General features: G+C 48.3%; 1 protein-coding gene across 1 annotated transcript; it reads left to right on the top strand.

The window, feature by feature from the left end:
* The first annotated feature begins 3718 nt into the window (after positions 1-3718).
* Positions 3719-13326, top strand: klhl40b (kelch-like family member 40b). Its single transcript, XM_055928152.1, has 7 exons — positions 3719-4690; positions 4991-5437; positions 6800-6963; positions 8094-8201; positions 9619-9804; positions 10106-10255; positions 13215-13326. Exons 1-7 carry the CDS (start codon positions 3986-3988, stop codon positions 13324-13326), a joined length of 1872 nt encoding a protein of 623 aa, XP_055784127.1. The 5' UTR covers positions 3719-3985.
* Positions 13327-15253: the final 1927 nt, after the last annotated feature.

The raw sequence follows: 15253 nt of genomic DNA, 5'->3' as shown, positions 1-15253 counted from the left end.
AATGAGAGAGAGAGAGAGAGAGAGAGAGAGACAGAGAGACAATGAGAGAGACCGTGAGGGAAACAGAGAGACAGAGAGACAGAGGCTTAAGCGCTCTGTAAATATGACTGAGTCATTGTAGTAGATCCTGCGTCTGACTCAGAGCTTCTCTATCATGGAGGATGACCTCAATCCCAATACTCTCACTGGCGTGACCCACACCCCCACATACTCCGCAAGGCGGGGGACCCACGAGCCCCAATCCCCCCCGTCTGACAGCGAGTTCTCCGTAGCCGTTGACTAAGTCTTGTACGAGATTAAGTTTGTTGTTAATGTCCCACTCAATCACAAAACTTCCTCGGAAACCTCAGACTGAGCGATGAATTAATCACTGCCTGCTCACAATCCATTGAAGTCCTCCTCATGGGTCAGGAGTCCGTAAAAACAGGAAAACAAAATACAACAAAATTCAATGTGACCCTGACTTAATCTACACTACCGGTCAAAAGTTTTAGAACGCCTACTCATTCAAGGGTTTTTATTTATTTGTATAATTTTCTATAATTTTTTGGGCTTTTCATAGCCGATCATTAAAAGTATCTCTACCGCTCCTGCTGTCTCTAGAGAGTTGAAAACAGCAGGTCTGGGACAGGTAGCACGTCCGGTGAACAGGTCAGGGTTCCATAACTGCAGGCAGAACAGTTGAAAACAGCAGGTCTGGGACAGGTAGCACGTCCGGTGGACAGGTCAGGGTTCCATAGCCGCAGACAGAACAGTTGAAAACAGCAGGTCTGGGACAGGTAGCACGTCCGGTGAACAGGTCAGGGTTCCATAGCCTCAGGCAGCACAGTTGAAACTGGAACAGCAGGTACAGCAACAACAACTGCCCGAGTTACAACAGGCCTACAAGCCCTCAGTCCAGCCTCTCTCAGCCTGTTGCGGACAGTCTGAGCACTGATGGAGGGATTGTGTGTTCCTGGTGTAACTCAGGCAGTTGTTGTTGCCATCCTGTACCTGTCCCGCAGGTGTGATGTTCGGATGTACCGATCCTGTGCAGGTGTTGTTACACGTGGTCTGCCACTGCGAGAACGATCAGCTGTCCGTCCTGTCTCCCTGTAGCACTGTCTTAGGCGTCTCACAGTACGGACATGGCAATTTATTGCCCTGGCCACTTCTGCAGTCCTCATGCCTTGCATCATGCCTAAGGCATGTTCACGCAGATGAGCAGGGACCCTGAGCATCTTTATTTTGGTGTTTTTTCAGAGTCAGTAGAAAGACCTCTTTAGTGTCCTAAGTTTTCATAACTGTGACCTTAATTGCCTACCGTCTGTAAGCTGTTAGTGTCTTAACGACCGTTCCACAGGTGCATGTTCATTAATTGTTTATTGAACAAGCATGGGAAACAGTGTTTAAACCCTTTAAAATGAAGATCTGTGAAGTTATTTAGATTTTTACGAATTATTTTTGTAAGACAAGGTCCTGAAAAAGGGACATTTCTTTTTTCTTTTCTTTTTTTTGCTGAGTTTAGTTAATCCCGAGCTAGTTAGCTACCGTTATTATGTTAGCTACAGAGAAATTAACATAACACTCCCTAAATGGCAACACACAGAACTTTATTTAATAATCACAAACCATTACTGAAGCGTCCCTTGGTCAGCCAACCTTGCTCACAGTGTGCTGAATGATGATTTAAACGTGTTATTTTGTCTTTTCTCTTAGTCTCAGACCGTGTGTGGTTAGAAAATGCTATTCTTTTTGGCTGTTGACAACCAACGTTAATGGTGCATTACCGTCACCAACTGGACTGTGTGAAAAATATACATAATAATAATAATAAATATTTGTGACAACAAATACAATAGGGTTTCACTCCATGAAACTCTCATGAAAGCTGCAAGCAGCGTTTCCCGGGGTTTCCCATGAGGTCCCTTATCTGCTTGTCGGGGTTCAAGCTGTGGGCCCACTGTGTCACCGTCAGGACAAATTGGACACACAGGATGAGCTACTTCTGAGCTCCTTACCATGCCTGCCAAATATCAGAACTCAAAATCAACCAGATCATGCAATATGTATTTTGGACCATTTCATCTTTTAACGTTTTCTGCTCCAGAGTCTAACATGCTGACCAGAGCGGATGCGAAAATAAATTGACACATACATGCTATTCAACCACACTGCTCGCGAGTGTCTGCGTAGCCATGCGCTAAAATAGAACTTGGTCAAGAGCCCGTAAAATGGCCGCCATTCCCTCCGGTGCCAATCTTTGTTTCGCCGCTTGAACCCTAATACCAATAATGAACAGGAACACCTGGATCTTGAACCCCTAATCAAATGTAGCAGCTCTCTGCCTAGGCCACCTCACAGTGCCATGGCAAAAATGGCAAAACGTATAGAATAGCAGCAAATTATCTCTAAAATAGCAACATTTTCTCTCAGCCTCAACAATGTGTAAAATAGCATGACATTAGCTATAAAAATATATATAAAAAAACTGCCATGCGGCAGATTTTTTACAAAAATCTATTATTTTGGTTGAGGTGGGGGAGGGGAGAGGTTGCTCGAACCTAGCAGAGAGCCACTGAATACTCTACAGTGGCTTCCTCATCTCATCCCTACTCCATCATCGCTCATCTGAACATATATGAAGAGTTGAAAGCAATATGGTGGATGGACAACTACCAGGTCTCTACTTTCACCTGCCCACTTCTATCACATCTGAAGCAAAGGAGTTTAGAGGAGGAAGGAAGGTATAAGGAGTGGTGAGGAAGAAGGGGGAAGGGAAGGAGTAGAGAGGAGGAAGGAGGAAGGAGGAAGGGAAGAAGTAGAGAGGAGGAAGGAGGAAGGGAAGAAGGGAAGAAGTAGAGAGGAGGAAGGAGGAAGGGAAGGAGTGGAGAGGAGAGGAGGAAGGTAGAAGGAGTTTAGAGGAGGAAGGAAGGTATAAGGGAAGGACTGGAGAGGAGAAATTGAAGGAGTAGAGAGGGGGTATGGAAGGAGAGGAGAGGAGAGCAGGAAGGAGGAAGTGAAGGAGTGGAGAGGAGGAAGGAGGAAGGGAAGGACTGGAGAAGAGGAAGGTTGAAGGGAAGGACTGGAGAGGAGGAAGAAGGAAGGGAAGGAGTGGAGAGGAGGAAGGTGGAAGGAGCGGAGAGGAGAGGAGAGGAGAAAGGTGGAAGGAGCGGAGAGGAGAGGAGAGGAGGAAGGTGGAAGGAGCGGAGAGGAGAGGAGAGGAGGAAGGTGGAAGGGAAGGAGTGGAGAGGAGGAAGGGAAGGTAGAGAGGAGGAAGGGAAGGTAGAAAGTAGGAAGGGAAGGAGTGGAGAGGAGGAAGGGAAGGTAGAGAGTAGGAAGGGAAGGAGTGGAGAGGGGGAAGGTGGAAGGAAAGAAGTGGAGATGAGGAAGGAGGAAGGGAAGGAGTGGAGAGGAGGAAGGGAAGGTAGAGAGTAGGAAGGGAAGGAGTGGAGAGGGGGAAGGTGGAAGGAAAGAAGTGGAGATGAGGAAGGAGGAAGGGAAGGAGTGGAGAGGAGGAAGCCACTTCAACAGCCCCACATGACTCAGGAAGAAGTGATCTTGCATGAGGCAGTGTCAGCTGTCCGAGCGGGGAGGGGGATGGTGGGTGGTGATGAGGGGTCTATTACATTTCAAATGTTCCAGAATGGATTCCACAGAGTGCCCCACACTGAGAACAAGCCTATATATAACCTACCAGTTGCAGCAGGAGTTAAAGGGTCGGGACAGCTGAGGGAGAGAGACCAGCCGCCCCGGAGTACACTCCTTATGGTTCAAATCACAAAGACCCTTACCTCCTCTTTCCAGGCTGGGCAGTGAAGAGAGCCTGAGCTCGGAGCTCTGCTGTGTGGACAGGAGACAGACAGGACAGACACCAAGGACCAAGACACTCTAGGCCTCTTGTTCCCTGCTTATCGACTGGGAGTTGTCCCCCTGGACCAAGACACTCTAGGCCTCTTGTTCCCTGCTTATCGACTGGGAGTTGTCCCCCTGGACCCGAGGCACCATGGCTCTGTCCATCGACCCGACGGAGGAGCCCAGGATGTACCAGCAGACCCTGTTGCAGGACGGACTCTACGATCTACTGGAGAATGACAAGCTGGTGGACTGTGTCCTGAAGATCAAGGACAAGGAGTTCCCCTGCCACCGTCTGGTGCTGTGTGCCTGCTCGTCCTTCTTCAGGGCTCTGTTCCTGTCAGATGTGGAAGAGGAGAAGAAGAGAGAGGTGGTGTTGGAGGATGTAGAGCCGGGGGTCATGGGTCTGATTCTGAAGTACCTCTATACCTCCACCATTAACGTGACAGAGCAGAATGTCCAGGACATCTTCTCTGTAGCCAACATGTTCCAGATCCCCTCGATCTTCACAGTGTGTGTCTCCTTCCTCCAGAAGAAACTCAGTCTCAGTAACTGTTTGGCTATATTCCGACTGGGCCTGATGCTGGACTGTCCTCGCCTCGCTGTCTCCGCTCGCAACTACGCCTGCGAACGCTTCCAGCTCATCGTCCGTGACAATGACTTCCTGACACTGGGGCCCAGCGAGCTGGCAGCCATCTTGACAGCGGACACACTGAATGTGGAAACGGAGGAAGAGGTGTTTGAGGCCGTGGAGAAGTGGGTCGGTCAAGATGTGGAGAACAGGCTGAAGGAACTACCCGGACTGATGGACTGTGTCAGACTCAGACTGATCCACAAGGACTACTTCACTGAGATGGTGAGCAGTATGATCTAGTGTTAAATCTCCCTGTCCAACCAGATTCAGACTGGCCCACAAGGACTACTTCACTGAGATGGTGAGCAGTATGGTCTAGTATTAAATCGCCCTGTCCCACCAGGTGGAGAAGCAGGTGATTCTGATAAATCTCCCTGTCCCACCAGGTGGAGAAGCATGAGTGATTCTGATAAATCTCCTTGTCCCACCAGGTGGAGAAGCATGAGTGATTCTAATAAATCTCCCTGTCCCACCAGGTGGAGAAGCAGGTGATTGTTGTATTAAATCTCCCTGTCCCACCAGGTGGAGAAGCATGAGTGGATCTGCTCCAACCCTGAAATGGAGAAGAGACTTCAACTGGTCAGAGACGCTCGTGCTGGAAAACTGCCCGACCTCCCGACTCAGAAGAAAACAAAGAAGAAGACGGAAGAAAATAAGACAGAGGAGACGGGAGGAGAGGAGAAGGAGGGAGAGGAGGAGGAGGAGGAGGAGGAGGCTCTACTCCCGGGGATCTTGAATGATCAACTGCGTTTTGGGATGTTCCTGAGGGATCTGGTGTTCATGGTGAGTGACACGGGGGCGGTGGCGTACGACCCCACAGGGAACGACTGTTACGTTGCCTCGCTCTCCACTCAGATCCCCAAGAACCACGCCTCCCTTGTCACCAAAGAAAACCAGATCTTTGTTGCTGGGGGACTGTTCTACAATGAGCTGAACAAGGAGGATCCTCTCAGCTCTTACTTCTTACAGGTAGGATGTTATAACTAATATATTACTGTTATTAATACAGGTAGGATGTTATAACTAATATATTACTGTTATTAATACAGGTAGGATGTTATAACTAATATATTACTGTTATTAATACAGGTAGGATGTTATAACTAATATATTACTGTTATTAATACAGGTAGGATATTATTATCATTATATCATTATATAATCAATAATAATAATTCCTTTGGATCTGCATTGAGGAGAGGTATCTTCTGCATGGTCACCAAGTCATTGAGTAGAGGTATCTTCTGCATGGTCACCAAGTCATTGAGTAGAGGTATCTTCTGCATGGTCACCAAGTCATTGAGTAGAGGTATCTTCTGCATGGTCACCAAGTCATTGAGTAGAGGTATCTTCTGCATGGTCACCAAGTCATTGAGTAAAGGTATCTTCTGCATGGTCACCAAGTCATTGAGTAGAGGTATCTTTTGCATGGTCACCAAGTCATTGAGTAGAGGTATCTTTTGCATGGTCACCAAGTCAACCCACCAGTAGGCCTAGTTACACCCTTCTCTCTCGCTCTCTGGGATCATATTGAAGTTGCCATAGAGTAGGGGAGACCTCCCTCCTCCCTTCTATAGATGTTATAATGTGGCTGTTTCCATTACAGAGATGCTGTCTGTCTGTCAGTCTCTGTCTGTCTGTCTGTCTGTCTGTCTGTCTGTCTGTCTGTCTGTCCATAGATCTGTCTGTCTGTCTGTCTGTCTGTCTGTCTGTCTGTCTGTCTGTCTGTCTGTCTGTCTGTCTGTCCATATATCTGTCTGTCTGTCTGTCTGTCTGTCTGCCTGTCTGTCTGTCTGTCTGTCTGTCTGTCTGTCTGTCTGTCTGTCTGTCTGGCTGTCCATAGATCTGTCTGTCTGTCTGTCTGTCTGTCTGGCTGTCCATAGATCTGTCTGTCTGTCTGTCTGTCTGTCTGTCTGTCTGTCTGTCTGTCTGTCTGTCTGTCTGTCTGTCTGTCTGTCTGTCTGTCTGGCTGTCCATAGATCTGTCTGTCTGTCTGTCTGGCTGTCCATAGATCTGTCTGTCTGTCTGTCTGTCTGTCTGTCTGTCTGTCTGTCTGTCTGTCTGTCTGGCTGGCTGTCCATAGATCTGTCTGTCTGTCTGTCTGTCTGTCCATAGATCTGTCTGTCTGTCTGTCTGTCTGTCTGTCTGTCTGGCTGGCTGGCTGGCTGGCTGGCTGGCTGGCTGTCCATAGATCTGTCTGTCTGTCTGTCTGTCTGTCTGTCTGTCTGTCTGTCTGTCTGTCTGTCCATAGATCTGTCTGTCTGTCCTGTCAATATCTCAAAATGTAGACAGCTGCCCTGTCTCTGACCTCTGACATCTGTGACCTCCCAGTACGACCCAGTGAGTGCTGATTGGCTGGGCATGCCCCCCATCCCCTCGCCCCGTTTCCTGTTTGGCCTGGCTGAGGCGGAGAACAGCATCTTCATGGTGGGAGGGAAGGAGCTGAAGGAGCAGGAGTCCAGTACCCTGGACTCAGTACTGGTCTATGACAGACAGTAAGATACCTAACTCTAACCCCTAACCCTAACTCTCTGGACTCAGTACTGGTCTATGACAGACAGTAAGATACCTAACCCTAACCCCTATCTCCTAACCCCTAACCCTAACCCTAACCCTAACCCCTAACCCTAACCCCTGGACTCAGTACTGGTCTATGACAGACAGTAAGATACCTAACACTAACCCCTATCCCCTAACCCCTAACCCTAACCCTAACCCCTAACCCTAACCCTTAACCTAACTCTAACCCCTAACCCTAACCCCTGGACTCAGTACTGGTCTATGACAGACAGTAAGATACCTAACTCTAGCCCTTAACCCTAACCCCTAACCCTAACCCCTAACCCCTAACCCTAACTCTCTGGACTCAGTGCTGGTCTATGACAGACAGTTAGATACCAGTTAGATAGCTCACTGGTCACCATAGCAACACCCACCCGTAGCATGCGCTCCAGCAGGTATATTTCCCTGGTCACCCCCAAAGCCAACTCCTCCTTTGGCTGCCTTTCCTTCCAGTTCTCTGCTGTCGATGACTGGAACGAATTGCAAAAATCACTGAAGCTGGAGTCTCATATCTCCCTCTCTAACTTTAAGCATCAGCTGTCAGAGCAGCTTACAGATCACTGCACCTGTACATAGCCCATCTGTAAATAGCCCATCCAACTACCTCATCCCCATACTGTTATTTATTTTTTTGCTCTTTTGCACCCCAGTATCTCTACTTGCACATCATCATTTGCACATCTATCACTCCAGTGTTAATGCTAAATTGTAATTATTTCACCACTATAGCCTATTTAATGCCCTACCTCCCTAATCTTCCTTCATTTGCACACACTGTATATAGATTTGTCTACTGTGTTATTGACTCTACAGTTGTTTACTCCATGTGTAACTCTGTGTTGTTGTTTGTGTCACACTGCTATGCTTTATCTTGGCCAGGTCGCAGTGGCCTACCTGGTTAAATAAAGGTGGAATAAATAAATAACAAACAGAGAAATGAATAACAACACAGTGGAAGAGTCATTCAACCTGCTGCCTCAGAGGAGTGCTGTAATCAGGATGTGGTCAAAGCTAGTCTGAGTTCGCAGTCTAATGTGTAACTCTCTGTGTTTGTTCTCCTCAGGTCTTTTAAATGGGGCGAGTCTGACCCCATACCGTACCCCGTCTACGGCCACGCTACTGTGTCTCACAACGGACTTATCTATGTGATCGGAGGAAAGTCGGATAGCAAGTGAGTTATTAACGTGATACTGCATTCTCTTCCTCACTGTTGATTCACAGCTCAGTCACGGTGTAGAGCTCAGTCACGGTGTAGAGCTCAGTCACGGTGTAGAGCTCAGTCACGGTGTAGAGCTCAGTCACGGTGTAGAGCTCAGTCACGGTGTAGAGCTCAGTCACGGTGTAGAGCTCAGTCACGGTGTAGAGCTCAGTCACAGTGTAGAGCTCAGTCACGGAGTAGAGCTCAGTCACGGTGTAGAGCTCAGTCACGGAGTAGAGCTCAGTCACGGTGTAGAGCTCAGTCACGGTGTAGAGCTCAGTCACGGTGTAGAGCTCAGTCACGGTGTAGAGCTCAGTCACGGTGTAGAGCTCAGTCACGGTGTAGAGCTCAGTCACGGTGTAGAGCTCAGTCACAGTGTAGAGCTCAGTCACAGAGTAGAGCTCAGTCACGGTGTAGAGCTCAGTCACGGTGTAGAGCTCAGTCACGGAGTAGAGCTCAGTCACGGAGTAGAGCTCAGTCACGGTGTAGAGCTCAGTCACGGAGTAGAGCTCAGTCACGGTGTAGAGCTCAGTCACGGTGTAGAGCTCAGTCACGTTGCACAACTCAGTCACGGTGTACAGCTCAGTCACAGTGTAGAGCTCAGTCACAGTGTAGAGCTCAGTCACAGTGTAGAGCTCAGTCACAGTGTAGAGCTCAGTCACAGTGTAGAGCTCAGTCACAGTGTAGAGCTCAGTCACAGTGTAGAGCTCAGTCACGGTGTAGAGCTCAGTCACAGTGTAGAGCTCAGTCACGGAACACAGCTCAGTCACGGTGTACAGCTCAGTTAGGACAGTATGATCACTAACAACAACTACTACTATTACTGCTGCTGCTACTACTACTAGGATGTGTGTCTGTCCTGTAGGAAGTTGATGAGGAGGATGTGTGTCTGTCCTGTAGGAAGGTGATGAAGAGGATGTGTGTCTGTCCTGTAGGAAGGTGATGATGAGGATGTGTGTCTGTCCTGTAGGAAGGTGATGAGGAGGATGTGTGTCTGTCCTGTAGGAAGGTGATGAGGAGGATGTGTGTCTGTCCTGTAGGAAGGTGATGAAGAGGATGTGTGTCTGTCCTGTAGGAAGGTGATGAAGAGGATGTGTGTCTGTCCTGTAGGAAGGTGATGAGGAGGATGTGTGTCTGTCCTGTAGGAAGGTGATGAGGAGGATGTGTGTCTGTCCTGTAGGAAGGTGATGATGAGGATGTGTGTCTGTCCTGTAGGAAGGTGATGATGAGGATGTGTGTCTGTCCTGTAGGAAGGTGATGATGAGGATGTGTGTCTGTCCTGTAGGAAGGTGATGAAGAGGATGTGTGTCTGTCCTGTAGGAAGGTGATGAGGAGGATGTGTGTCTGTCTTGTAGGAAGGTGATGATGAGGATGTGTGTCTGTCCTGTAGGAAGGTGATGAAGAGGATGTGTGTTTACTATGCTCAGCGGTTTGAGTGGAAGGAGCTGGCTCCGATGCAGCTGGCCCGCTCTCTGTTTGGAGCCACCGTCCATAAAGACAAGATCTATGTAGCAGCAGGCGTCACAGACACCGGCCTGACGGACACCATGGAGGTGTACGACATCAACACCGACAAGTCAGTAGCAGGCCTGCAGCCTCAAAGTGTGTGTGTGGATGTGTGTGTGTGTGTGTGTGTGTGTGTGTGTGTGCGTGCGTGCGTGCGTGCGTGCGTGCGTGCGTGCGTGCGTGTGACAGACTTCATGGAGGTCTACGACAGTAACACCAACAAGTCAGATTTCACATTACTGAAAGTGCTACGAAGTCTGAGTTCACTGGCAACATATTCTCTCTGGGAGCTGATGATGATTCAAGACAACAATGAACGGTGATTTACCTTTTACTCATATGGCTGTTAAACCCATAATCCGTGTCTCCAGGTGGGCAGACTTTGTGGAGTTCCCTCAGGGTCGTAGCTCACTCAGTCTGGCGTCGGTGGCCGGGGGTCTCTACGCTGTTGGAGGCTTCGCCATGATGCCCAGCGAGGACAAGGAGGAACTCCTCCCCAAGGAGATGAATGACATCTGGAGGTGAGGAACACACTGACGTTGGGTTGGATACTGGCAGGGAAGACTTTGGGCTATGGTTGGAGGCAGGGAAGGTCAGGGCTATGGTTGGAGGCAGGGAAGGTCAGGGCTATGGTTGGAGGCAGGGAAGGTCAGGGCTATGGTTGGAGGCAGGGAAGGTCAGAATTATGGTTGGAGGCAGGGAAGGTCAGGGCTATGGTTGGAGGCAGGGAAGGTCAGGGCTATGGTTAGAGGCAGGTAAGTTCAGGGCTATGGTTGGAGGCAGGGAAGGTCAGAATTATGGTTGGAGGCAGGGAAGGTCAGGGCTATGGTTGGAAGGAAGGTCAGGGCTATGGTTGGAGGCAGGGGAAGGTCAGGGCTATGGTTGGAGGCAGGGGAAGGTCAGGGCTATGGTTGGAAGGAAGGTCAGGGCTATGGTTGGAGGCAGGGGAAGGTCAGGGCTATGGTTGGAGGCAGGGGAAGGTCAGGGCTATGGTTGGAAGGAAGGTCAGGGATATGGTTGGAAGGAAGGTCAGGGCTATGGTTGGAGGCAGGGGAAGGTCAGGGCCATGGTTGGAGGCAGGAAAGGGCAGGGGTATGGTTGGAGGCAGGGCAGGGCTATGGTTGGAGGCAGGTAAGTGCAGGGCTATGGTTGGAGGCAGGGAAGGTCAGAATTATGGTTGGAGGCGGGGAAGGTCAGGGCTATGGTTGGAAGGAACGTCAGGGCTATGGTTGGAGGCAGGGAAGGTCAGGGCTATGGTTGGAGGCAGGGGAAGGTCAGGGCTATGGTTGGAGGCAGGGAAGGTCAGGGCTATGGTTGGAAGGAAGGTCAGGTCTATGGTTGGAGGCAGGGAAGGTCAGGTCTATGGTTGGAGGCAGGGAAGGTCATGGCTATGGTTGGAAGGAAGGTCAGGTCTATGGTTGGAGGCAGGGAAGGTCAGGTCTATGGTTGGAGGCAGGGAAGGTCAGGGATATGGTTGGAAGGAAGGTCAGGGCTATGGTTGGAGGCAGGGAAGGTCAGGTCTATGGTTGGAGGCAGGGAAGGTCAGGTCTATGGTTGGGAGCAGGGAGAGTGAGGACTATAGTTAAAGTCTTGATAGCAACACTGACACTGGGCCACCAATGCTCCAAATCATTACACTACAAGACCTATGGTCACTACAGACTCCTCTTCTGTCCTCTTACCCGACGTCCTGTTCAGTCCTCTTACCTGACCTCATGTTCTGTCCTCTTACCTGACATTCTGTTCCGTCCTCTTACCTGACATTCTGTTCTGTCCTCTTACCTGACGTTCTGTTCTGTCCTCTTACCTGACATTCTGTTCTGTCCTCTTACCTGATGTCCTGTTCCGTCATCTTACCTGATGTCCTGTTCTGTCCTCTTACCTGACGTCCTGTTCTGTCCTCTTACCTGACGTTCTGTTCTGTCCTCTTACCTGATGTCCTGTTCCGTCATCTTACCTGATGTCCTGTTCCGTCATCTTACCTGATGTCCTGTTCTGTCCTCTTACCTGACGTCCTGTTCTGTCCTCTTACCTGACATTCTGTTCTGTCCTCTTACCTGACGTTCTGTTCTGTCCTCTTACCTGACGTTCTGTTCTGTCCTCTTACCTGATGTCCTGTTCTGTCCTCTTACCTGACGTCCTGTTCTGTCCTCTTACCTGACGTTCTGTTCTGTCCTCTTACCTGATGTCCTGTTCCGTCCTCTTACCTGACATCCTGTTCTGTCCTCTTACCTGACATTCTGTTCTGTCCTCTTACCTGACATTCTGTTCTGTCCTCTTACCTGATGTCCTGTTCTGTCCTCTTACCTGACATTCTGTTCTGTCCTCTTACCTGACGTTCTGTTCTGTCCTCTTACCTGACATTCTGTTCTGTCCTCTTACCTGATGTCCTGTTCCGTCATCTTACCTGATGTCCTGTTCTGTCCTCTTACCTGACGTCCTGTTCTGTCCTCTTACCTGACGTTCTGTTCTGTCCTCTTACCTGATGTCCTGTTCCGTCCTCTTACCTGACATCCTGTTCTGTCCTCTTACCTGACATTCTGTTCTGTCCTCTTACCTGACATTCTGTTCTGTCCTCTTACCTGATGTCCTGTTCTGTCCTCTTACCTGACATTCTGTTCTGTCCTCTTACCTGACATTCTGTTCTGTCCTCTTACCTGACATTCTGTTCTGTCCTCTTACCTGATGTCCTGTTCTGTCCTCTTACCTGATGTCCTGTTCTGTCCTCTTACCTGACATTCTGTTCTGTCCTCTTACCTGACATTCTGTTCTGTCCTCTTACCTGACGTCCTGTTCTGTCCTCTTACCTGACATTCTGTTCTGTCCTCTTACCTGACATTCTGTTCTGACCTCTTACCTGATGTCCTGTTGTCACGTTCCTGACCTGTTTTCTGTTAGTTTTGTATGTGTTAGTTGGTCAGGACGTGAGTTTGGGTGGGCAGTCTATGTTTTCTGTTTCTATGTTGGTTTAAGGGTGACCTAATATGGCTCTCAATTAGAGGCAGGTGGTTTCATTTCCTCTGATTGAGAGTCATATTAAGGTAGGTGTTTTCACACTGTTTGTTTGTGGGTGGTTGTCTCCTGTGTTAGTGTCTGTCTATGTTGCACCATACGGGACTGTTTCGGTTTGTTTGTTCATTTTGTTCGTTCTGTTTTTATGTAGTCATTTCCCTGTGCGTGCGTTCTTCGTGTTACATGTAAGTTCTTACGTCCAGGTTTTGTCTACATGCGTTTTGTTATTTTGTTAGTTAATTCAAGTATAGTTCGTTTTTTGTCTTCGTTGTTTTGTCGTGTCTAATAAATATCATGTCGAACTACAACGCTGCGTCTTGGTTCAATCCATGCTCCTCCTCTTCGGATGAAGAGGAAGAGGAGAACCGTTACACCTGTTCTGTCCTCTTACCTGACGTCCTGTTCTGTCCTCTTACCTGACATTCTGTTCTGTCCTCTTACCTGATGTCCTGTCCTGTCCTCCTGCAGGTATGACGAGGGGGAAAGGAAGTGGGTGGGCGTTCTGAGGGAGATCCAATACGCCTCTGGGGCCACCATCTTGGGGGCACGACTCAACACGCTTCGACTCACCAAGATGTAACACTCCTCAACACCATGAGACTCACCAAGATGTAACACTCCTCAACACCATGAGACTCACCAAGATGTAACACTCCTCAACACCATGAGACTCACCAAGTTGTAAAGATGTTACATTTTTCACAGTGCCACCTGTTCCAACCCATATGATATATGTTATTTGATCAATTCTGTTGTGTTTGACCTGGAGGGTGTTTTGTGAGAGGTCACATTGAAAAGCATCTATGGGGCCTCCCGAGTGGCGCAGGCAGCAGTCTAAGGCACTAGATTTCAGTGCTTGAGGCATCACTACAGACCCGGGTTCGATCCCAAGCTGTGTTAGAAGTGTCCGTGACCGGGAATCCCATAGGGTGGCGCACAATTGGCCCAGCATCGTCCGGGTTAGGGGAGGGTTTGGCCGGGGGGGCTTTACTTGGCTCATCACGCTCTAGCGACTCCTTGTGGCCGGCCGGGTGCCGGCAGGCTGACTACGGTCTTCAGTTAAACGATGTTTCCTCCGACACATTGGTGCAGCTGGCTTCCAGGTTAAGTTTCTCAGAGGACGCATGACTCAACTTTTGCCTCTCCCAAGCCCGTTGGGGAGCTGCAGCGATGAGAAAAAATAGTAATTGGATCACAATTGGATATGACGAAATTGGGGAGAAAAAGGGGTTAAAATACTAACAAAAAGTATATATACAGTACCATTCAAAAGTTTGGACACAACTACTCATTGAAGGGTTTTTCTTTATTTTTACTATCTTCTACATAGTAGATAAATAGTGAAGACATCAAAACGATGAAATAACACTTATGGAATCATGTAGTAACCAAAACATTTTAAACAAATCAAAATATATTTTATATTCGAGATTCTTCATAGTAGCCATCTTTGCCTTGATGACAGCTTTGCACACTCTTGGCATTCTCTCAACCAGCTTCACCTGGAATGCTTTTCCAACCGTCTTGAAGGAGTTCCCAGATATGCTGCTTTTCCTTCACTCTGCAGTCCAACTCATCCCAAACCATCTCAATTGGGTTGAGGTCAGGTGATTGTGGAGGCCAGGTCATCTGATGCAGCACTCCATCACTCTCCTTCCTGGTCAAATAGCCCTTCCACAGCCTGGAGGTGTGCTGGGTCGATTTCCTGTTGAAAAACAAATGATAGTCCCACTAAGTGCAAACCAGATGGGATGGCGTATCACTGCAGAATGCTGTGGTAGCCATGCTGGTTGAGTTGGACTTGAATTCTAAATAAATCACGGACAGTGTCACTAGAAAGCACCCCCACACCTCCTGATCCATGCTTCACTGTGGAAACCACAAAAGAAAAACCCTGGAATGAGTAAATGTGTTCAAACTTTTGACTGGTACTGTAGTTACATATATATATATTTCTAATATTGTTTTTTATTTTTTATTATATAATAATTATATAACATATAAATTATATATATATATATACACACACAAAATAGCATATCTGTTATAGTATAGCTTGAAAGACTAGAATGTAAATGTTGAGTGGCTTAACTGCAGGTAAATTGTATGTTTTAATATTCAATAAAAAAAATAAAAAAGACTGGAACCACAGGAGCTGCATCTCTTCCAACACCACAACACATCTAGAAGACTCTATTATTACAACATGTCTAGAGGACTCTATGATCGACACCTCTAGAGGACTCTATGATCGACACCTCTAGAGGACTCTATGATCGACACCTCTAGAGGACTCTATGATCGACACCTCTAGAGGACTCTATGATCGACACCTCTAGAGGACTCTATGATCGACACCTCTAGAGGACTCTATGATCGACACCTCTAGAGGACTCTATGATCGACACCTCTAGAGGACTCTATGATCGACACCTCTAGAGGACTCTATGATCGACACCTCTAGAGGACTCTATGATCGACACCTCTAGAGGACTCTATGATCGACA

The sequence above is a fragment of the Salvelinus fontinalis genome, chromosome 7 (genome assembly GCF_029448725.1).
Source record: "Salvelinus fontinalis isolate EN_2023a chromosome 7, ASM2944872v1, whole genome shotgun sequence".
NCBI lineage: Eukaryota > Metazoa > Chordata > Actinopteri > Salmoniformes > Salmonidae > Salvelinus > Salvelinus fontinalis.
The sequence above is the reverse complement of the archived record's forward strand: the minus strand, read 5'-3'. Positions and strand labels throughout refer to the sequence as shown.

Bases quoted from the DNA above. Each gene is read 5' to 3' on its own strand.
- klhl40b (XM_055928152.1), top strand. From the start codon at position 3,986: ATGGCTCTGTCCATCGACCCGACGGAGGAGCCCAGGATGTACCAGCAG. The intron at 6,964-8,093 runs GTAAGATACCTA...TGTTCTCCTCAG, and splicing joins GTACTGGTCTATGACAGACA to GTCTTTTAAATGGGGCGAGT. The intron at 9,805-10,105 runs GTCAGTAGCAGG...CCGTGTCTCCAG, and splicing joins TACGACATCAACACCGACAA to GTGGGCAGACTTTGTGGAGT.